The sequence below is a fragment of the Aptenodytes forsteri genome, unplaced genomic scaffold (assembly GCF_000699145.1).
Source record: "Aptenodytes forsteri isolate BGI_AS27 unplaced genomic scaffold, ASM69914v1 Scaffold80, whole genome shotgun sequence".
Classification (NCBI taxonomy): domain Eukaryota; kingdom Metazoa; phylum Chordata; class Aves; order Sphenisciformes; family Spheniscidae; genus Aptenodytes; species Aptenodytes forsteri.
The window spans coordinates 1,297,613-1,321,742 of record NW_008795026.1 but is presented as its reverse complement, the minus strand read 5'-3'; the positions used below and the strand labels follow the sequence as shown (position 1 = coordinate 1,321,742).

General features: G+C 42.3%; 1 protein-coding gene across 2 annotated transcripts in view; it reads left to right on the top strand.

Moving 5' to 3' along the window:
* The window catches only part of LOC103896193 (corticotropin-releasing factor receptor 2), a 66,742-nt gene extending 49,463 nt beyond the window's left edge, over positions 1-17,279 (top strand). Inside the window, exons 7-10 of one of the 2 annotated variants that reach the window (XM_019471197.1) lie at positions 79-214; positions 1,961-2,002; positions 12,314-12,379; positions 16,007-16,085. In XM_019471197.1, the coding sequence (XP_019326742.1) occupies positions 79-214; positions 1,961-2,002; positions 12,314-12,352 (217 nt within the window). In that variant the 3' untranslated portion in view covers positions 12,353-12,379; positions 16,007-16,085. Of the gene's footprint in view, positions 1-78; positions 215-1,960; positions 2,003-12,313; positions 12,380-16,006 lie in introns of both variants that reach the window. The other variant, XM_019471196.1, reaches the window with a different exon arrangement.
* Positions 17,280-24,130: the final 6,851 nt, after the last annotated feature.

Sequence of the window (24,130 nt, the reverse complement as noted above, 5' to 3'; positions counted from 1 at the left end):
TGGGTCAATCTACAGTGGTTCAGATAACACAGTTGTTCTTTCTTGTGTTCACTTGTGTTTTCTGTTTCCTGCCCACAGGAAGGCAGTCAAGGCAACGTTAGTTCTTCTGCCTCTGCTAGGCATCACCTATATGCTTTTCTTTGTCAACCCTGGTGAAGATGACATTTCCCAGATTGTCTTCATCTATTTCAATTCCTTCCTGCAGTCTTTTCAGGTAAGAGAGCAAGTTTACAGCTGGTATCAGCTACTGCTGGAAGGATCCTCAGTGCTTTTCAGCCATGAAACTTATGGCAATGAAGTCCATGATAGAAATATCAGTTGAAAATAGCTCAGCTTTGTTCATGCTTACGTAATAGATACATAAGCCTGTCATATGGAGTGGAGATCTCCTCTCAGGTGTGTACTGGAGGGATTCATCTCCCTTAATATCAGCACTATGTTCAGTCTATGGCTACAGCTCCTCACCTGGGCTCCATCTAAGGTCAATGGAGAGAGAGATGATGTTTCATTCTATCCTAAACTGCCTGAGAAAGGATGATGAATCAGCCTCCCAAGGTATCTCTCTCTTCACAGAGCACACAGTGAGCTGAGACTTAGACTAGATGTTGCTACAACGAAGGGAAACAACTCCTACCTGTTGGGCTCACTCAGTTGAGATATTAGATATATTGCCCAGCCTCTCACTCCAGCTCTCCAGCAATGGTGCATGCACTCATCAGACTGTATGAACTGAGAACTCATACCCTATCTCCTCCCTCCCCTGAATTTAACAGGAGTTCTGCCAGGATGTAAAAGGCAGTGGAACGTGAGTAATTGCCCCAACTTTCTGGATTTGCACAAAACCAAAAGTGACTGAAGACCTTGAATGGTGTTTAGCCACACATTTCTGCTTAGGTGTGTCCTACAGCTTTACCTCTGCTTAAAGACCTTCTTGAACTAGGGTGGAACTATGACATTAATGTTTTACCTCTGATATCTGCAGGAACAAGCACTCTGATACCCAGGATATCAATACAAATATACAGCACACACACTGTCAAGCCAAATCTAGGGTTATGGATTACAAAAGTTCTGAGCTTTGGGTTGCTGTTTTTACTAATTGCATGTTTAGCTTTGAAACACAGAGCAGAAATCACAACTGAATATCCAAAATGAAAAATGTCCCTTTTAATCTATGAATAAAGGAACTTTAGCCTTTACCAGTGAACCAATCCACATTTTTCGTTCCCTAAAATTAATTGTATTTTTTATCTGCTGATGCTCAATGTCTCAAAAAATGCTACACTGCTTATTTTATTGTTAGTGTTATGAAGACATATGTAAGAAAGAAAACACAGGGAATGTCTGCTTTATGGTGACAATAATTACACTCCATTGCTGAAAGCAAAATGGGTAGGATTCTGCTCACAGTTTTAGAGACGAAAGTGTCATCATGTTGTCATCTGAGCTTCCATTATAGTCATTACAATCTTTGCAGTCATTACGGGGGTCTAGTCACTGCTGTCAATAGATTCCGCAGAGCAATTCAGCTCAGATGAATGTAAGCAACTTGATGATACACTTGCCCACACAAGACCATCTAAGGCCATTTGACGCCCCCCTGTAAGTGTCTGAGACATCCGCATAGAGCTAGCAGGCATGACATAGCACCTGTGAGGGGTCTGTGCCATTTTGGGGAGGCAGCTGGAAGCTGTAGATATGCTTTAGCACAGCTGAAGTGGCAATCCCTTCTATCAGTGGAAGAGCTGTCTAGATTCTAGCTCTCATGTCTCACCTGTGAGCTGCAAGACACGTAGTATTTTCTCATGAAGTTGTAGGGCAAAGATTTCATCTGTCTGGAAGTGGATGATCTCAACAAAATTATGTTTTTCCTCAGGATGATCCCAGGATAAAGCTCAGTCCCCCCTCAGTGCGTGTTAAAATGCTTACCTAATAATTGATTGCTTTCTATTCTTTCCAGGGTTTCTTTGTGTCAGTATTTTACTGCTTCTTGAATGGTGAGGTAAGTAGTGTCCCCTGCTGTCGGTGTAATTAATTCTCGGGAGGTGGAACCTACTTGAATGCCTGATTATAGGGACATGAGATGTTTTCACATGGGGTCGTAGTCTCATCAGCCTGTTGCTCTTGCACAAGTTTCTGTTAATGTGCATCTGAATTTCCCAGCCCTCTTTGTAGGTGTCCTTTGTTCACAAAGCTTTATCAAATTCGGATTATTACCTGGGAAGTCAGGGCAGAGGAAAAGAAGTCTTCTCAGATTATAAAATTATTGTTCTTCATTTTAAGACTTCTTTGAAGTTTCTCATTAGTTGCAAATACGATTTCTGGGCATACATGAGCATTACTTCTGAGCTGGGCTCTTGTTAAGGATATGCTGTAGGTGTCCCATTTATATAGTGGGATTGCCATGCTGAGTTGAGTGAGTAAATTTCTCCGTGTGGATATCTATCTCTGAGTGATCAATACCTGTTGCATTCAGAAAAGAGGGTTGGGAACAGGGTTGGTGGTGTTCCTCAAAATTAATTTTATGTACTGCTACTCAAGCAAGAAATGTTTCACTAATATCCCTCAATGTTTGACTTACACCCCAAAGTGTGAGAGATTTGTATCTTTTCTGCTGCTTACACTGCCAGTGTCTCATTTACCTGCACTTAAGCATGTCATCTTTGTCCAGTTAAAATTTGGGTCTCTACAGAAATTAATTCAATGTCTTAATTATTCCTGCTGTATCAGTACATATTTTGTTTGTGCTGCTTCTTAATTTCATTGTGGGCTCCCTGTGTAGCACTGTGAGAAAGAATGGGCATGTCTTCTCACCCAGCTGCTCTGCAACATTTTCTATGCCTCAGCTAATGAAGCACCACTTTTCTTTTTTTTTTTTTGCTTTTCTTCATTTCCCCTCTTCCTCATTAATTCTGAGGCAATGTTAACAAGAAGCAACCCTGCTTTCTCAGGTTAGGCACATGCTACTTTTATATACTGGCAGCAGAGCATTCTCAGTTCTCTTTCCAACTTCCCTTCAATAAATTTCGACCGCTCCGTTTGCCTCTTAATAAATAGGGAGGTGAAATCTTCTCCAAAAAATACTGACACCTTAACTGTGTGACTACGGTTACCTCAAAACCTTGCCATATATCTGAGTTGCTTTGTGACTGTACTTTTTTTTTCGTGAGCCGCTGTGCTGCACAATCTGATGAGGTTAAAGGCACCAGAAGTCTGGCATGTCCCATCAGTAGCACTTGTCATATTCATCAGGTTTACACTGTTAATGCAGAAGGAGGATCTTCCATGTAGACAGCATGCTTTTTTTCTGTCTTTTTCTTCTTCTTCTTTTTTTCGCTGGTGCCACAGTGGACATCGGGGCTGGAACCTGGGCCCCATGATTTCCTAGTTAGTCAGGACTTTCTATCACCCTAGTGCACTTCCATTTTGTGCACTTGGACTAGGACCAGTTGGCTCTTCATACCAGGCTTTTGCTCTTTTGGCTGTTCTGGGATTCTTTCAGCTGTCTTGTAGTGGGAGAAATGTCATCTCCTTCACCACAGTAGTCTGAAGTTCTCTGTCCGAGGCCATGAGCCAACTTCCCATCTCCTGTAACTTAAATGAGTTCAGACATAATCAGGCTTGTTGAAAGGCAGGATGATCCACCTCATGTACTTCTTCTATGCCTTGATAACATCTACTAGCAGATCTGGAATGATTTCCATAACAGTGATTTTCCCAGCTGTATCACACTACTATTACCATTTGAATGGGCATTTCTGTGGGAGTAGTTCAAGGTTAAGACACCCAACTTGGGTGATCTAGGTGATCTTAATTCATTTCCCTAAACATAGATATCTAGTGCTGCTTGAGAGGCTATAGAGTATCTAAGGCATCCACATGGGTCTCCCAAATATGATACAGGATCTATAGAAGATTCACACGTTCTGACTGGGAAGTGGGAAGCCAAGTGGGATACAACGGGGCTTCTCAAATGGCACAAGCTCTCTATGTCACTAATTCAAGCCAGTCAATACAATCTTTTTCTCATCAGCTTAGCCGACAATAGACACCTCCGTTTGTTCACCTGAATAACTCTAGTCCTCACTGACAGTATGGTCTAGCTCTCCACTGACTCTAATGCATGCCTAGACACTCCACCCACATGTAGACACCTACAAACAGCTGAATTTGTGAGCGAAATCTTCCCTGTAGCCATATGTTTACATCTAATGTGCAACTTCCACTTGACTGGATAAACCATGGCAACTCCCTAACTACTTCTCTGAGATATAACATACGTCTAAACCCCCCAAATATTGCAGCATTGTCTAGTTCAAAATTGAGAAAGGACTTTGGACTCATCTTAAGGTACTGTGGGAATGTTTTTGAAGTAGCATAAGTTCTAAAGTATGGAATTTCCTGCTCTGTTCTAGCTTCAGCTCTGCACAGCTTAGAAACGAGTAGCAAATTCAGTGAATTTTCAGAGCTTTCTGGGTTTGTAATTATATTGTCCAGAAAAAAAATTGCATCTTATAGTATACTATTATAAAAGCTCTCCTTTGTGATAGTGCCTATCCTCCCTAGATCTCCATGTACTCACAAAGCATTCTAAAAAGAGCTTACATTTCCCAGATCACATCCTGAAGGCCACATCACATTGCAAAAGCTTGCAATAATGCTGTGTCTTGCCTCCTTGTGAAGTGAGAGGCCTGTACAGGCTACATTGCCAGCTGAGGCACATATGAAGGCCTTGGTTGTTAGCACAGCAAAAGTGTGTTTTCTTACTGTAAACTTCCATGTCTAAGCAGTGAAAGCCATACTGATTTACTGCTCTGTTAGATTTGCAGTACATTGTTTTCCTCAATTGTCTGCTATGAAAAAGCCCGTATTGCATGTGAACAGCATCACATCAGAAGTACAGAAGTACCAAAATATCATTTGCATTCTCCTGACATCAGTTGCTCTCAGAGAGGCACCCCTACTAGAAGTGGTGATGAAGGTAATGCCACTCAATCCACGAGGTACCAGCTCTCTTAGTGAGATCCACAGCAGATTTTGCTCTAAAAGAGGAAAATAGCCTGTAAGTAGTAGCGTTTCAGTAGCCTGAAGTCTTTATAAATATCACTGAAGCCTTGTTGAATTATTATCTCTTCAGTGAGTCCGATATTCCTGTCTCTGTGATAGATGGGCTGATGACTTGCTATCTCAGAAGGTTTTAAATACTTCAGGTTTTCCAGTTATGACAGAGTTGGCTTCTTTAAATGCATGTAATAGTCTTTAACAGGTTATTCATCCCGCACAGTGCCAGGCCTGCTCTGAATGAAGACACAAGCAAAAAGGCTAGAAAATCCATTAATTTAAAGCTTTAATAATGCTGTGATCTCAGCTGCATCTCTACCATGTCATATTTGATACAGATGCCACTAGGTACTTACAAACTTCCAATAACTGTCTGTAGTAGAGCTGAAACAATATGGATCGCAGATGGAGGTTATCAAAGTTTCTGTCTTTTTGTCAGCGTTCTATCTGTGAAGTTTGGCAAACGAAACAGAAAAGAGTTTTTTCTCTGTAACGTCTCGTAGCCTCCCTTGATTTAAAAAACCATGTCCTTATGACTTAGAGTGTTTCTCTTCCTGTGAGCTCTTTTACCCCCGATCAGAGGAGTTACACAACTGCGCTGCTTGAATAGATCTGATGTTCTAGTGGAGAAGGCAGCGCCTCCAGCACTCTAACTGAATATGGCACCTTGGTAATAAAAGATATCATCGTAAAAGGTCTTGGTCCTGATTTTGCAGTGATTTGGTCTGACAGTTCAGCAGTGGGATCACTGAAGGGAAAAAGTGAAGCTATTAAATTGCAGTCCATGCAAAGAATTTCAAATGGGATGAGTTTATTTCCTTATGCTTTGGAGCGGGCATTTGGCCTGGGAATACAAACATCTCCCTTACCCTCATTTCCACAACACACAATGTTTCACACAGATCTTGGACTAGCTGCAGTGACAATTAAGCTGATGGGCCAGGTCTTGAGAGAGTGTGTATCATTCGGGCCCCTCTACTGGAGATATGATCCTTCAGGTTTTGAATACGAATGTCTTTCCAAGCCAACACATTATACACAAGTTATTCCAGTGAACCTAAGGAGAAGAAGTAGTTTAGATACAAAGCTAGACAGTTTTTTTATGTTTCATTGCTTCTGAAAAGTTCTGAAGCTTTTGTTTCTGTGCCATGGATGGGCATGAGAGGCCGTTGGCTCTTGACTCATATTGATGTGTCTAGAGACTTTATAGGAAAAAAAGTTATAATTTTTGGACACAGAGAAAATCTACTAGCACTAGAGGGCAAAAATATGCAAATTTCATTTAATCTGAGTGGTAAAGAGCATCTCTGGACTTCCAAGAAAATTGAGGATGAGAGGTTTCTGAGAATTTAAGATGTTATGAAAAATAGCATAATGAAAAATATGTATGCATTTACGTTAAATGCCACTTAAAAAGAATGAATGTAGGTTGTGAACTTCTTTTTCAATTACTGCAAAAATCAAGATGCTCCTCAGAATTTTTTCTGTCAATTAAGAGATCATAAGACTGAATTTAATTTCACATAGCACTAGATTAAAAAAAAAAAAGTTTAAGATGGAGTTTTTTGGAACAAGGATAGATACAATAGCTTGAAACTGTGCTGAAGAGAATGCATTTCCACAAAAGTCCTGTTGGACAATTTTTATTGCAGTTCACTAAAAAATCTTGAGGTTTTTTTAGTTGATGAAATTTATTCTACCTAGATCAGTTTGCTTATTAGAAGATAATAATGTATAATCAGGGATATACTTTCGTGGTCTCTCATCCTTATGTAAGTTTGGATGAGAGTACAGATCCATAGAAACCACTAAATCATAGAAACCACTAACTTCAGCCTCTGTAGTACAAGCTGATTAATCCAATCCAGTAACTGAGCTTGATAGCATGTGTTTAATTAAAGCCTGTCTTTCAAAAGGGTATCTGGTGTGGGATTCATCTCACATGGTATCTCTGATTTTTCTGACAATGATCTTGAGAACTGAATGTTGGATAAAAACATCACTGTCCTAACCAGGTCACAGCCAGACCTGAAACTGAAAAAAGGCTCAGTGAAGGTTATAGTCTTTAGGCATATGTAGAGTAGCCTTATAATTGTTTGCATGATATGAAATCCAGGAAAAATATTCATTATAGTTTCAGTATATCTGGTGTGGGATTCATCTCACATGGTATCTCTGATTTTTCTGACAATGATCTTGAGAACTGAATGTTGGATAAAAACATCGCTGTCCTAACCAGGTCACAGCCAGACCTGAAACTGAAAAAAGGCTCAGTGAAGGTTATAGTCTTTAGGCATATGTAGAGTAGCCTTATAATTGTTTGCATGATATGAAATCCAGGAAAAATATTCATTATAGTTTCAGTACCAAAAGAGGCTCACTGTTATTAGGCCAATGAAGACAGTTGTCACCTTTGGCTTTTCATAGGAAAGCATCAAGGGAAGACAACAGAAGGCAGTAGTGACACTCACGAGCGCTGTAATCACTCTCTGTTGATCTCTAGGCTCACAGCTCACTTAGGCGTTCTTCATACTTTTGTCTCCAGGGTCTTCTTTCAGTTCTTCAGTATATACCTTCTGCTCACAGGCAGATGGTTACAGCATTCCCAGCATTTCTATTCTCTCTTTGACTGATTCCAGATAAAACATCTTTAAAGGAAGATGGAACTTCCCTCCAGTTCCCTTTCTAGTGTGGTATCTACCTTCTCAGCCAGACCTCCTTGCTAGTAATGTTTTTCTCCTGAGAGAAAATAAAGTATTTCAAAGAGGGAAAGAGTGCATTTATAGTGTTCCATATTCCAAATATATCTTTCTGTAGATATAGAGACCCAGAGGTGTTTTGAGATCTCTGTCCTTGGAAGTATTCAAAATAACTGCTTAAGGCCCTGACATAATTTCAAAACTGGGTATATTTTCTACACTGGACTTGCTTTGATCATGACATTGGAGCAGAGGCCTTCTGAGGTCCCTTCCAACCTTAATTATTCTATAATTCATTAATCCTATGTCCATAATAAGGTGGCTGTCCTTGATTTCTAACCATGTCCTGAAGGGATACATAACTAGCAAGGCCTGTGTCCGAAATCATCCTGCAAAGCATGAATTCTCAGCTCAAGCAGGCCTCAGATTCTAGTATTATCTGGTCAATATTAATAATCAGCTATGAATTAACATTTAAAATGGAAAGCAATTAGCTGACTTAGAGAGAAACCATAACCAGCGAGGAATAGAACAGGTTACTTCGTTAGATGGCACTGTAAATTATTCTCACAACAAGGTGCAAGGCAAGGATAAATATGTTTAATTTTTTTTTGTGTTGACCCTTTACCCAGGCACCATCTGTCTCTCAAAATCTATTAAGCTCAAAGTGGCTTACTTTGATCTGATCATCTTGGGAGGCTATTCATTATAATTGCCAGCTATGAATCACCACCTAAATGGTTAGTCATCCACCTGCCCATCAATCTAAGCAGACTTCACATTAATCATTCTGAACCCAAAGGACATGCATTAAGCGTTCCTTCAAATCACTGAATAAATATGAATATGGGGGTGGACTAGAGGGCTAAAGTTTAATTCCATCTCCCACAATGATTGCTTTCTGAGCAAACGTTTCCAACAGTGTAAGTATGAGTACTATTCCTAAATGCCCCTGAGGATGCCTGGTCAATATAGAGTCAACTGAAGGGATCAAACATTCCCTTTGGGACCACCAGGCAGCAGTTCATTCCAGGACTGCAGTCTCCTCTCAGTACCCGTCTCCCACACCCAGATGTGTTTTGGTAGAAACTCACCTTAATTGCTGTGACTCCAGTAGGTCTCTTCAGACTGGGGTCCTGCCAGAGAGAGAAAAATGAGGAGAAGTCCAGGCATGGTGAAAGGTAGCAACTGGTCTGAGGGTCCTTCCCCACCTCATCTTCCTTTTCACTACACCGCTGCTGTTGTGAGCATGCCTCCAGAGCACACCACAACAAAATCACAGAGGCTTGGGGTGGGCTGATTGCATTCATGGCCTCCCTCTCCCGTGGTTAGTTCTGGTCCTTTGTGGCCCAGAAGAGGGGAGCAGCGTTTGCTTCCACCCCAAAATGTGTGGCAAATCTTTATAACTAGTCAGAACTGTTCTAGCTTCTCGAACAGTTATATATGATATATATGATAACAAAATTGCACATCCGTCAAAATCTGAACAAATCCTGAACAAAACTTCAACATCCCAATCTGGCAGGTGCTGCAAAACTATCCACCTCTTACCAGGTTGTATGGAATTGCTGCCAAAGACTCTGGCAAAAAAATGAATTGCAGACCGGTTAAGCAGGCTAATTTTTTTAGGGAGAAAAAGAAACTTAACAATGTTACATGAAATAGTGGTGCGATGTAGGCTATTTGGGGGGAAAAAAAGTTCCGTTCCACCTGAGCTTCATTTTTGTAAGATTACAGGATTTATTGCCGTGTTTCCTTTGAGCCTTGCAGATTGTTTTGACTACATTCCTTCCCTACCTTAGGAGGATTAAACACTGATGATGGCATCTTTATAGAGATGTTTGGTTCAATTTTTTGTCTAATGATAACATGGCCATCTTTGGCCTGCGAGTTTGGCTCTACTTGGGAGCCTTGTAAAGCCATACCAATAGAGTGAGTGGTGGCTGTAGGACATAGGTAGAGTTGCTCAGTGATATACTTTATTTACAAAAAATAGATAAAGACTCACTCCTATCTCTCTGAGAGCGTTAGCAGATGAGTGTTCCTCATCTGCAGATCCTGAGGTCTGTCAGTCCAGTGAGCTCTGTGCTTAGGCCGTTCTGTTTCTTTGCTTTCATTCAAGACTGCACTTAATCCTTCCAAGGATCTGGAGAAGCTTGGCCCATAGGCTTCTTCACAGCATTTACTATTAAATCCAGCATTTACCGATCCTCCTCCCCTGAGGGACACCCTAACCCTTTGGAAAACTTTGAAGGTATCCTGTAGTATCATCAAGTTCTATTATGTAATGGATGGGATTTATCCCCTTAACATTAGACATCTAATACATACACATATGCAGTTGAGCTGATCACCCTCAACTCCCTTTATAGGCAGTGATTCACACAAATGAGAGTAGAATTCATCTGACCTCTTTTCGTTGTCTCTTTTTGATGAACTGTTGCCAATACCTTATGGCCTTTCCTATGTCTCTGCTGGATAGAGAGAGGCCAGGGCTTCAGAAACTTCATGGAAGTGGATTACACTACAGAGTCAGACACAGTGAGACCAGTGTCTTAAAATTTAAAGTCTGCATAACGAGTTCCCTTTTGCTGATCTGGACATGGCTTGAAAGTCCCCCTTGCTCATCTGTAGCTTACAATAAAATTGAATAAATCTTCATCAACTTTTCCGCAATTTGCACTGCTGTTCATAACCAAAGATGTTTAAAGTCCAAAGTTATTCTCCAGTTACCTCCAACTGCAGCACAAGGCTATGAAACACGGCACAAAGGTGCTTAAGTGTAGGTGGAACTTGATGAATTCATCACTGACATCTATTTTCATAGAGCAAAAATTGGTCTGTTTCAAAGGCCATTGAGATCTATCTAAACCTTTTTCATTTATTTCATTTGCCTTTGGATCAGGTTTTCTGGGAGTAAAAAGTTGCGTATGAGCAAAGCAAGAACTTAATTAGGGTTATGTAGTCACAGACTACTGAACACATGATTATTCTAGCGTCAGAGAGTACGTGTTGTTCCTCTGCTCCTCACTCGTTAACACTTTCATGTGAGAAATGTTCTCTGGGGACTGAGTATGGTGGCATCCCAATAGTCTTATTTCCAGCTCCCATTACCATGACAGCTCATTTAATTCTACTCTTCTTATCAGACCCTTTCGTTTTACCTACATTACTACTATTATATTTTAGTATTACGTCAGGAAGTCCCAAGTGAATGGGCCCCTTTGTTCTAAGCACTGTGTAAATGGATCAAGCTTTCTTCCTCTCTGCTAATGAGACATGACATTTCTTCCAAAAACTGATTTTTAATGCCACTAAAGGCTCGCTCTTCAACTCATTTCTAATCGATGGCTGCAAGAAGTTAGCCAGCAGCCACTGTCCAGCATAAGTAATAGCAATACAAAGTTGATGTCTATTTTATCAAAAGCAAACCTTCTCTGCATGTTTTCATCCTTCTCTCTATCTCTTTCATTCTTTTTGTTGTTCTTCTGAGGAGGAGGAGGAGAGGTTTTTAACAATTTTTATGAACAGATGTGGGTTTTAGTGATTTTCAGATGTGATTTGAAAGTCTGAGAACTCCTTGGTAGGTGATCCAATCAGGAAAGAAAAACGATCACCCACTGACTTCTCTCCATCCCATCACCTGAATTCTTTATCTTGACTGTTCTAAAGCAATCCTGCTGAAAGCAGTGCCCACACTCTGTAGGCACAAATATGTAGGTAAATCTGATTTGGCCACATGTTCAGAAACCGTGATTATTCACAGTACACAAAGTGCAAAGAGCTGAAAAGGGTAATTCTGAAAGAGCAACTGTTTGCAAGAAAAAGACAGAGCAAGGGTCAACGCAGAGAACTGAGCTCCCTGCTCAGCAGCACGGATAAACCTTGTCATCTCAAGCAACTAAAGTTACATAGAGGTGAAGCTGGTAATTTGTATTCCCCAGGCTCTTTGTTAAGCTTTAACCACTGATGATAGCCTGTACGAATCTTTGGGCTATTACAGGCAAGTGCTGTTAATTTCAGGTCATAGATGTGCTAATGCTGACTCTAGGACACGGTACTGACTCTACAAATGCTTAATGGATAGAGGTAGTTGCTCTCATGGAGATTAACAACCAGGTTTGAGGTTGCTATTTTGCTTTATCTTTTTCTATTACTCTTCTGCTGTGTAATAGCTTTTTTGGTGTCTTTTTTAATATGTTATTATAGCAGTCACAGCCGGTTTTCTCTTTTCTTTTCTGACATAAAGTTAAGCTAGCATTTTGCTTCTGAGTTCAATTGTAAGAGATAAATTTGAGCTTAACCTTTTCTGCTTGCGCTCTGGTCACATCCTAATTGCAGTGAACTATTCTGTCATTAAGAAATGCTTTGCACTCACCCCTGTAAGTGCAGAATCTATTTCCATGTGCCCAGTCCATTAGGAATGGCTCCAGCTGTACAAGAAGACAGCATTTTTGTTACTACTCTTTATCCTTTCTCAAAGCTTGTAAGCAAACCATATCATAAACGCCATTCGGACAACTGCTTGTTTAGACTCACGTCTTTATCTCCAGGTCACTCTTTTTGACTTGATTGGTTTGAAGCACAAATGATAAATCTAATCTGGCTTCACTGGCTGAGTAAGTATCTGTTCGCACAAGTTACTCAGAAACACAAAAAGCCCACCAGTGACTCCCCCTTTTCATGACCCAATGAAATGCTGCTGTAGGAGTACCTGGGATACTTGAATTCACAGGACTGCCAGTCTGCTATTAAGGTCTTTAGCAAGGCTGTGCTGTACACAGAGATTTATTCTCCGCTTTTGCACCAGAGATGAAGAAATTCACCTCTCTGAAGGACTGAAGTGGATCGCAGGCTCCCCGTACAAAGGTGAATTTCACTCTAGCAGAAAGGGGAAAAAACTTTTTCTAACAATATCTCAGCATTTGGTGACATCTGCGGAGAAATGAGCATTCGAGAGGCAACATCCCTCTGCAGATCAAGTCCCATGTTCTTCATGGGACAATGTCCCATGACGATGGTTACCCCTCTGACACTTTACATGTTACTTAATACCATTTGCCTTAGGTGCCCAACATTTAGCTAAGCTGGTTTTGTACTCAGAGGAGCAAGATGGAGCAAGGACTTATTCATTCCACATATCTAAGTCACCTCCTTAGGGGGATCGTCTCACTTTCTCCATCGTCTATATTGAAAGCATAAATAATTGGCCAAGACTAGGTATCAAGCTTTCAGATGAGATGCATCCTCCCTTGTATGTACTTTGGCACATGTATTGGCCTTTGGGTGTATATTATATGCACCCTTAAATCCAGAATCAGAAATAAGTATCCCTTGGCCACTCCAGGTAGAACCATGATAGATTTGCAAACAGTGGGCATCCAGGAAAGTGCAACACCATGACACATCTTCTTTCCACCGCTTCTCATGTTTTAACAGAAGGGTTCAGCGAACCAATGAGGTCAGTTTGATGAGACGGTGAAAGTCAGCAGTCCATGCTGGCTTCTACTGTAGTAGCATACAGCTGAGTCAGCCCATCCTGACTCTGGCTATCTCATATAACTATTTCATTCAACTCATTATGTAAACTGACCAAACCCCATCTTGAAATTAGGGGAGGTGTTTTGTACCTACAAATTCATAATGAGAGGCTCTTCCAGAAATCCCCTGCACTGTTGTTTAACCACATTATTCTCAGTCTCATCGCAAATTCATTTGTGATGATCATGCTCCTCCTGGCAGTGCTGTCTACTAACTTTAATTCTTCTTTCATTGGATGTTGACTCTTCCCCTTTTCCACGCAAGCAGTCCTATCCCCTCATAGCCTTTATTTTTCTAGGGTCTGTCCCACCTATTAAGTGTAAAACCCATTATTTTATATTGGAACAAATCATTGATTCAAAATCAGAGAAAGAAACACAGTGTGGCACTCTTCTCACCTTACTATAAACATCTGCATCTACTTGTCTTAAGTGTCAGATCAAGCAGCACAGATCACACACAGTTGAGAAAACAACCAAAGAAAGAGATCCTCAGGTCCATTTTCCCCAATCTGCGCCTTCTGAAAGGGCTCTGATACAAAAGCCAGATTTCCAGCTTCAGGATTCCCCTGACAAAACACCAAAGAGGGCAACTACAAAACTGTTTTCCAAGTTGATACTCACAGACCTGAAATGGGGTGTATTTCATGGACAAAGCTGGTGATGAGAAGGGATTGTTAGGTGCCAGGCCACAACAGTGCAGAGTTTCTAAGTAGTAGTGCTACAGACTATGGGTCTGTCTAAGTCCCTGAAGGCCCACCAAGAAATGGGAGGATTGAAACCATCTGAGAGAAGAAGTGCAGATCCCCCCTTCCCATGTCCTCCTTATGAACTGTTTTATGTTTTAACTATCAGGCCATCATTCCTGTTCATCTAGGACACCTAATACTGCCAGTGTGTGGTTAGGGTGGGAAATAGCTCTGCTACTACAGCTCATCAGCTCATTTGAGCACCTGTTAGACAGCATGTTGGAGCTGGTCTGAAGTGGGGTTGAGGAGTGTGTGTTCCTCATGTTTTGAGTAGACTTCACACTGCACCTGAAGACAGGCCCCAAATTTTAAAAGAAATGGAGAAAAGCAGTAGCTGTGCACCTTTGGACAATTTGTTTCAACACCATCTTCCCTGCAATCCCAGTGGTGATTATAGATACACCCAGGATGGCTTTGATCTACCTCAGGTGCTGATAGCTAAGGAGCTGTGTCAGCATGGGTTTCACACAGGCTGTGCAAGCTCATCCCAGGCCTTGTACAGTTGCCATGGTAGCTGATCCATGTTGAGGTCTACTCTACAACAACATCACTGCTATTAATACCCAAGCTTTAGCCTGCTGGTGGTAAAATAGGGATAAGAGCACTCCTTTACTTTTGAGGGATGCAGTGAAGATAAGTACATTAAAGATTGAAAAACATTCAGGGTAAGATATCAATATTGTCTAAATTTAGCTAAATTTATAATCCAAACATCTAAAGCAGAGCTAATTGTCTAGACTCACTTTATAACTAATGAAAGTAAATAGGTGTTTTTCATCTGACCACAGTATCTGGCCTACTTTGGACATCTGCTTTAGGAGGAGATGAATCATACCCTTTGACCATACTGACTGGTTCTCTCTTGGTCAGGAAGAGAACTATGGGTCAGTAGCTGAGGTGTAATATCTACATTATGTTATTTATAACCCCACCTTCTAAACAAATGTGCTTTTGGCAAAGGAGGCCCTGGCTTGATATAGAGGTTGTATGTAAAAATGCTCTTTTCTCAGAGTTGACTGGATTTCAGGTTGGCAGCAGAATGTCAACTTCTTTTCCAAGTGTCATGAGTACAATTACCCATTGACTGTCCAAGAAGCCGGGACCAGATTCATCTCACCTGATTTTGTAGGCTTACCTAGCTACCTAGGTTAGGGGTCTGAATTGCTCTTGTCTCTACAGTAAGCATAGATCAACAAAAATATCCAGAAATTCCTCTAAATGTTTCATTTCAGCTTCTGACTGAGTCTTCTATGCCAATGATTTGGCAGGAATTGATTACAGTCTATGTTAGGAGTATCTCAAGCTTTCCCTCCCATTGTGTTTGAGGCTAGGGTTCCTATCACCTGTCTTTCTCTTAATTATATACATTGTATTTGAGCTAGAGCTCCTGGGCTCTCTCTTTGGTTCATGCAACAAAATATGCATTTAAAGTTCAAGATTTGTAAGCATCTTCTTGAGGATGACCTTCTGTTGACTGTAGAGTAGCTCTCCACTGCCTATACAAGATGCTCACAGGGATTAGGCCAGATGTGCCTGTGTTGTAGACACCAATGTTTAGTTAGATGATCTGCGATTCCCCTTCATATACAAGGGAAGCAGGGGCAACTACAGGCCCTGTTATAGGTCTCTCTGAGACCTCCATCAGGGGCATCCATCCTGAGAGCTTGATTCAATTGAGTAAGCTTAGGCATTTATTGCCATTTGAAATGCTCTGGGGTATTTAAGACATCAGATATGAGACATGAGGTATGTGAAACCCATGCTTTTCCCAGAGTGAAGTACCCAGGAGAATATCAAGTGAATTAGATGCCCGTGTTTAGGCAGCTGAATCAAGCCCTGCATGTTTCACTGGCTTGACACATATCATCATTTGTCTCAGAGCTGTCTAGTGTCCCTTTACAGAGGACACCTGAGTATTCCAGGTGTTCATGTTCTTTCCTTTTTTTTTTTTCACCAGGTCCGTTCTGCTGCCAGGAAAAGATGGCACCGCTGGCAAGATCATCACTCCCTCCGAGTGCGTGTGGCACGTGCCATGTCTATCCCCACCTCTCCGACACGAATCAGCTTCCATAGCATCAAACAGACCGCAGCCGTGTGATATGCCCCGCACATACACACAGCACCTGGTGGCCTTCAAGGTTCTTCTTTCTTCACTCTACCCAAGCCCCTTTCTTCAAACTTTCTTCCTTTATTCTGCACTGCTCTCTTTCGCAATGAGGTGCCCATCATATTTTCATGGACTCTCATCTCCCATATTCGTGATGCTGCTTTAAGGCAACCAGGCAAAAGCCTCTTGGGGTAGGTGGTGGCGAAACAGATTCAAAGAATAAAGAGATTCAACACTGACTGCACCTTGTGGAAGTTCACAATACAAAGTCTAAAACAGCACACTGGCAGGAACAATTTTTTTCTCCTTTTGTTTTTTTGTTTTCCCCTCCGTATTGTGGTGAACAAAGACTATTTTTACCATACTGCCCATCTCACCCTGTACATTGATTCCCAATGATTTCAACAGTTTGGTGTATAGATAGCCCATCTCTTTCTTGTTTCTTTGTAAAAATTTCTTCTCTGCAGAACTGTCATTTGAGAACATGTGGCAGCAAGAAAAAGAGCATCTGAAAGGTGGTGTGAAAAATCCGAATTTATCTACCTTCCCCATTTGTCCCTTTGATAGACTGGGATTTAGCCAGGGCATCGCTGGACTGTTTAACACAGGGCACTTTGCCTTGCAAGAACCATGCCCTGTTCGTACACAAGATTTTGAAAAGGACGGCAATATCTCTAGATAGCTCTATAAAGTATCCTTACTCCTCTTAGCCCCACGCTTTCAACACAATGTAAGTAGCCTTTGGAAAATCTTTGGTTTTTTTCAGCTAAGAGGATTGGGGTGGGGAAGGACAACAAAACATGTTTTCTGGGTTTAAAAAATAAAAAAGGGAAGCGCTGTAAAAATCGTAATGAGAAGAGGATGTTTGCATTATGAGGATAGTGCTACATGCTGCACAAAGATTATCTATTGAGCATTTTGAACTAGAGCAGATGTATCTACTAGGCTTTTTATGTGATGTTCAAAAATACTGTATATTTTCAATAATAAACACTACTCTGGGTTGGTTTCAATAAAACCAGGCATCATTTTCTTTACTCTGGAAAGGAAGAGGACACCTATCTTGAGAGCGTTTTTCACTAAGATCAGGGAAAGAAATCCTGTTTGATAATGAGCCAATAAGAAGAACAACCTCATGATAAAATCTGAGCAAGAGAGCATTTAAATGCAAGATTAATTGTCTCCCTTCTCAGCTGACGGTGTTACACTGGATCCCTGTCCCTCTTCACTCCCGTTCCCTCCATTGGGCTTTTCAACAGTAGAAAGAAAAAAGCGAGTTGTGTAATATGTTCTCCATCACCTGTATCTCACCGGTGCTGGAGTAATTTGCTCTTTCCACTTTAGCATGCTTATTCTGAATTTTCTTCACATGTTTTAGAGGACTTTCCAGCACAAGCTGGATTTAAATCTCCAGATTTAAATTGTTCTCTCTCTAGTTTTCAGGACTACCAGGGCTGGAAAATATCTTGGAAGACACTGATGTTAATCCCCTGCTTTCGGAGGCATCTTGTCCTAACAGCTCGATCACATTCAATTTTGAGCTGATTGGCAATGCACAGCAAATTTAAATTAACAAATTAAAATTTTGTAACTTTTCCACCTCCTAACTCTCATTTGGATTCATGTGCCTCAATGAGATAACTGAGGGAGGAGATTCTATTGAGATTCTGTCTAGTTAGACCTATCATCTCTGCCAAAGAGGAGGAGCAGGGAAGAGTCTTCACATAGCCTTCCATGTGGCATGCCAACTAGCATGATAGATCCCAGTGCGGCAGAGATACAAGTAAGACTGGAAGTGTGCCTGGCTACGCCACTCACTGCTGTCAATGCCCTGAGTTCTGCAAAGGGATGCAAACCATCTTCATGGTAGCTGGGAAACAAAAGTGTCTGATGAGAGAGGACTGTGTCAGTGCTTTTACTCATTGCATGCATCACAGTAGCGATGCACAGTGTCCTGGCATTTTGTGTCGGAAGCGTCAGATATATCTACAGGTTAGAAATATGTGGGTTGAGTACCTCTGTGTTCTATCTCTAGGCCAGTCTGGGATGAAAAAGGGATTTGCAGTGCAGCAGATACTGTCAGAAATTGCAGGTTATTGATGCTACCAGGAGTGTATTTTCACAAAAAATAAAATCCTTTTTCCAATTAGTGTTTGTCCGAAGCAGAGATTCTCAGTCCTTCCAGCATTGGACCCTATTTCAAGCCAGCATGGTGGACATACACCATTAATGGGATACTGCTTATGTTAATTTTGAAGTGATTGCCATGCTAACACATACACTACCTCTACTTGTTTTGCCATGGAAGCTTTCTGAAGTCTGTCATGCCTGAGGTACTGACAGCCACGGCCCACTTTCTCTAGAGCACTGTGATGAAAATCAAGCTTGAATTTCTACCGTCAGCCTTGTAAGAGCAAGATTTCAGACCATCCCCGGAAGACCAATAAAGAATTATTTTGAGGGTGGCTTTTTTTTTTGTCTTCTCAGAGAGTGCAGAGCAGGGAGAATGATGGAGATAGACAGGTGTGTAACTCTGTACACTGCGTATCTGGGGGTTCATAAAGACCAGGATTTGAGAAAAAAAGGCAGGGTCTAGGTTATATCCTAGGCAAAGTCCTAGGGGGTGACTGCTTTGTGGCAGCTAGTAGAAGGAATATCATTTATACCAGCTGAGGGTTTCCTATCTGAGATTGGATACAGGAGGCTCAATCCAAAGCTCTTCACATTGTATACAGTGAGCTCTAGCTTTTCTGCACATGGCTGCCCTGTAGACAACCTATGACTAGTTTGTAGGCTGCCTAACCTTTCAGTGGGCACCAAACCCTCCTGGTCAGCAACAAGAAGTGGAATATCTGTGTCCTGCAGCTCGTGTTCTGGTTCCTCTGGAGCCACAAGCTGAGGCACATGATCTGTGGGCTCTCTGCATTTGCAAGGTGGTCACCGTCAGTCTATTTTCTAGGCATACATTTCAAGTCTCTGGAAGGACTCTTACTGGTGTCAGTAGAATTGGTGTCAGGCTCACATTTGCCCTTTCAATATCCCTTTCTGGTTCCCAATAAAGAGGCAATTCCTATCTTTGCCTTTCTCTCCTCCACATCAAGGACCAGGCAGACCATAGGGCAATCAAGATCTCCTGATGAAAGCTGTCATAGAAACAGGGAACGGAAAGTAGTCTCCATGGAAATAGTGCTTTGAAGGCTGTTTTTCTTTCCCCCAATCTGTCAACTGATCAATATCATCTTATTGCTTCCTTAAGTTCACCTGTCTGCCTGTATCCTTCGTTTGGTTTTATTAGGTGCAGTAAGATCCTACTCAATACCATAATTACGAGTCAGTATAGCCCATGTTAGCTGTGAAACCAACCTGCCCTTCACATTTCAGGGTTGAAGAGCTAGGATTCATCCTGAGATTTCCTCGCTACTGTGGACATGCAGCCAGCTCTGAAGTACAAGTGCAATGCAGCAACACAGCAACACTTTCACTGGACTGGTTTCTTTCCTCTATAGTGGGGTATTTTCTTTTTCTTAATAGACATAAAACACAAATTTGTGGGCACAGCTGCATCTGCCCATGGAGCGCTTAGCCAGAGTGACTCACTGTTACCCCTGTGCTGTGAAGCCTGCCCTTTGTCAGACGAGGCTTCACTAGTACTCTAGGGAAGGGATCATCTTAGTCATGCCTGTCTCCATGACACCTAGCACCATATAGTTCTCAGCCACAGCTGGAGGCTCAGGGGCAGTCTAAATAACCAGGGTGACTGTCACTGGTAGAGGGGATTTGTCCTGTAAATGGAGTAAAAGTATGATCTAGACACAGGATACTGTTCTTCCAAAGACCATTCTAGTGGGACTCACGTGACTTTATGTGGCTCTTCACAAGTCTCAGCTGGAGGTAGTTCCGTCTGTGATCATTGGAGAACTGCTCAATACAGTCAATGGAGTCCAAGGTATGAATCATCTGATCCTAAAGTAGTTGTCTACGATAGGGCAGGGGAATTGCGCCCGACACCTATTTTGTCCCTTGACCATAAAGGCCACCTGAGTTACTGGCTTTTGTAGAGACAGACACAGTGCAAAATTTGGTAGCCGGAATCCCACACCAGTGACATGGACTGGGATATTGTAGCCAGTAAGCAATAAGGGGGTGGTAACAAGTCCTTTTCGTGCTCTTCACAAGAACTAAGGATTCCAGGTACCAGAACTGGAATTGAAGAATTGCCAGATCTGTCTAGCCCTGATCTAGATGCTGTTAGCCATGCGTCTTTCTAGTCCCATGGTGTGGCTACAGAAAGAAGTTAGTCTTATCTAGACCCTGTGAATTAGACAACTAAACTTTTGAAGGACTGTGGTGTAATCCATATACCTGACCTCAAATCTATATCATCCAGATCGAATCCAGATGTCTAGCAGGTCTGAGTAGAAAAGAAATTTGGCAGCTGAAGAAGTGAACTAATGTCTCTGGCAATAGACATTCAACTGCAGGGTTTTCTTTCACAAGGTCCTTTAGAGCTTACATTCATTGACCTCCCAGTAAACCACTGGAATATATCGATGCCAGGGCACTGACCTTGTACCAGTGTTTTCAGGGCTATTTCTGGGATGCCCTGTTTTCACTCACAATAAATATTCACTAAACATTTAAGATCAATAAATAGATGAAGACACGTAAATTTGGTCTCTGTCTCAGTGTCAGGTGTCTGATCTCCCATTACACTTGGTGCATACCTAAGCAAATTGTGCAGCAAAGTCTGCAGAGCTTCTTAGCTGGCCTTCAGAAGCCATCTGCTTCAGGAGGAGCTCTTGGCCTTGCTGGTTGGAACTCATCTCTGGGCCTTGCTGAGGGCTTGATTCGGTGGCCTAAATATAGGCTTCTAGTATCATTTCAGATGCCCCAGGAATCCCAGCCACCTTGTAGTTGTCAGTCCAGAAAAGCAGCTGTATGGCCTGTGCAGATGTCCCACCTTCTCTAAGCTCTTTCAGATGGAAATAGACACTTAGGAATGTCTTGTACACTTGTACACTTACTCAGCTCCTTCTCTGATCTTCCCCTAGGGAGAAATCAAATTGGACAGGGTCAAGTCAGCTAATCCAGGATCCTGCAAATAAGCCTCTATTGGCTGCAGACAGAGTGCAGGGAGACCTAGTTAACCAAGGTGTTTTTTTCTTCCAGCAATGTGTTCGATGCAAAATGCACTGAAGCCAGTAAGATTTGCACTACCTAAAGAAATGAGGCTATGAGGGGTCTCTCTCCTTTCTCTGCTATTAGGCATGGTTCAGGGGTAAAGAGATGATACTCTTTATCTTATTAGTGCAATTTGAAGAAGAAAAAAATAACTTTTTCGGCTGTGCAAGTTCTCACCCATAGGAGTTTGGAAGAAGTTCCCAGTTCACTTGACCGATAGCAATGGTGATACTCTTGTCTCTGCTGTACTGTATAGTCCCACTGGTGGAGAGCTGACTTCTGTCATCAACAACGTTTGGCACATCCAAGCTGGGATGACAAAATGCTCACCATTCCTCGAAACACCAGCCAAGGTAGCTGCTGATGCCATCCCAAGGCATGGCGTGGGATCAAATCATGGGGCTGTTCAGAACTGAATTCATTTGAGTTAAACTGTTTGGAAATCATCCCAGGAGAAAAATACCTGGGAGCGAAATAGATAAGCAAGAGCTTCCATTTTCCCTGGGTAGCCTTTGATAAAGATGCTGGCTGAGTTGGAGGTGAGCCACACACCCTCACCCCAAGAAGACAAGCATTTCCAAATTTGCATTGGCACACGCAAGTAAGCCTATGGCTGCCTGGGAACCTAAGACACCCTTCAGGGATCATCCCAGCTCAGAGGCCAAAACCCTGGCTGGACAAGAGGGCAGGAACAAGAGCGTATGGGGAAGCACTGGCCTAGATGCATTTCTGGGCTAAAGTTCCTGGGTTTCTACAGGGACGAGCTTCTATCTCTGATGACAAATTTGCCAGGCAAACCCAGCTTCTTATCTCATTTTCAGATACACCTTCAGAGACTGGAGTCATGTCTCAAGAGAGTTGTCTCCTCCCTGCCTTCCATACCAGCCATGTCCCCCAGTGGTGTTTGGCCTCCAATGGCACTGTCCATTTCCAAGATCCATTTCCAAGGGGGCTGTGAGTGATTTTCATGCTGTCTTTTAATAGTGACTTAATGATTTGATGATTATTCAGGATACCTGTGAGCAGAGCTACTGAGATGATCCACAGATATCCTGGACAGCAAAAGGAAGTCCCTTGGCTGCATGTGCCCTCTCAGGAAGGTGAGGACCAACTGGCTGAGGAGCAACTGTGTGGAAAAAGCACCTAGGGACCTTTGTGGATGCTGAAATAAACCCAAGCCAGCCGTGTGGCCTGGCAGCAAAGGTGGCTAACAGCAGTCTGGGCTGTTTTGAGGGAAATGATTATTCCCCTCTACTTCACGCTCACTAGACCGCATCTAGCTGCTGTGCCCAGTTTAGGGGCCCCTGGTACAAGAAGACATTGATAAACTAGAGCAAGATCAGTCATAGGCCACCAAGATGCTCAGGTCTGGAGCACTTCCCATGTGCTAGAGGAGCTGGTTCAGCCTGGAGAAGAGGAGACTTTGGGTGGACCTAATAACAGCCTGCCAGTACCAGGAGGTTACTGAGATGACAGACTCAGGCCTTTCACAATGGTGCATGGCAGGAGGACAAGAGACAACAGGCATAAACTGAAACAAGAAAGGGCCAGATCCGATATAAGGAAACAGTTTTTCCTCAGTAGGACAGTCAAGCAATGGGACAGGTTGCCCAGTGAGGGTGTGTAATCTCCATCTCCAAAGATTTTTCAAGACCCGACTGGACAAAGCCCTGAGCAACCTCGTCTGCGATCATAGCTGAGCCTTCTGTGAGTAGGGGGTTTGGACCAGAGACCTCCTGAGGTCCCTTACGACCTGAATTATCCTATCATCCTAGTAGTAATATTGTCAGTCATTCCACTAACACTAGGAAAGAATGAACATGAGCAAGTTTTGGCTGCTGTATTTTTTTCAGGTGCACCTCAGGGGTCTTGGAAATATGCCCCCTGTCTTCAAAAGAAGCTTCTTCCTTTGCTTTCTCCTGGCAGGGACGCAAAGGTGAATAAAGTCACATCTCTTTACGGAAAACTATCATCTCTTTTACATTGTGATGCCTTTTAAAGCCCTATGTCCCTTTCAACAAAATAATCATTCACAGCACAGATCTGGGATGATTCAGATGTAGCTTTTGGATCAGCAGGAAAAGCCTCAGCTACGCCAGGAAAATGGCTGTGGATATGATGGACTGACAACCTCTGTGTGTGTGTGTGTGTGTGTGTTTGTGTACCAGTGTATGCACGTGTATATATATGTACAATTGTGTGTGATTGTGTGAGTGTGTGTCTGGGTGTGTGAAGAAAACTGGTCAAGTTACTTTTGATTTATAGCATGTTATGTAAGAAGAAAACAAGGCTTCTTGTGTTCAGTGAATCATTATGGAAATCCATAAACACTTAAGTACTTGAAACAGAACTCGTAAAAGCTCTTCCAGGAAAATGTTTGCAGTGCTGAGTGTTGCAGATAATGCATGTGCCAACTGTCATCTGAGAGCAAGTGTAAGCTTACTTTGGATCTGGACTAATTGCTTTCTTCTGACACTATTTAAATCTTTTCACCCTCCTCCTTTGCAATAAATCCCCAGTCCCAGCTTGCAGTGGAGACAACACATTGCTTCATCCTGACTATTCCCTGTGGGAGTCAGCGATGCTGCACTGCAGTTCCTTGGATGTGGGGATATCAGCTTAGGGACTGGGTTTGAGTGCCATCACACGGCACGTACAGGACAACCAGGCAGTCAGGCCCAGTCAGCACGGGTTTATGAAAGGCAGGTCCTGCTTGACTAACCTGATCTCCTTCTATGACCAGGTGACCCACCTAGTGGATGAGGAAAAGGCTGTGGATGTTGTCTACCTAGA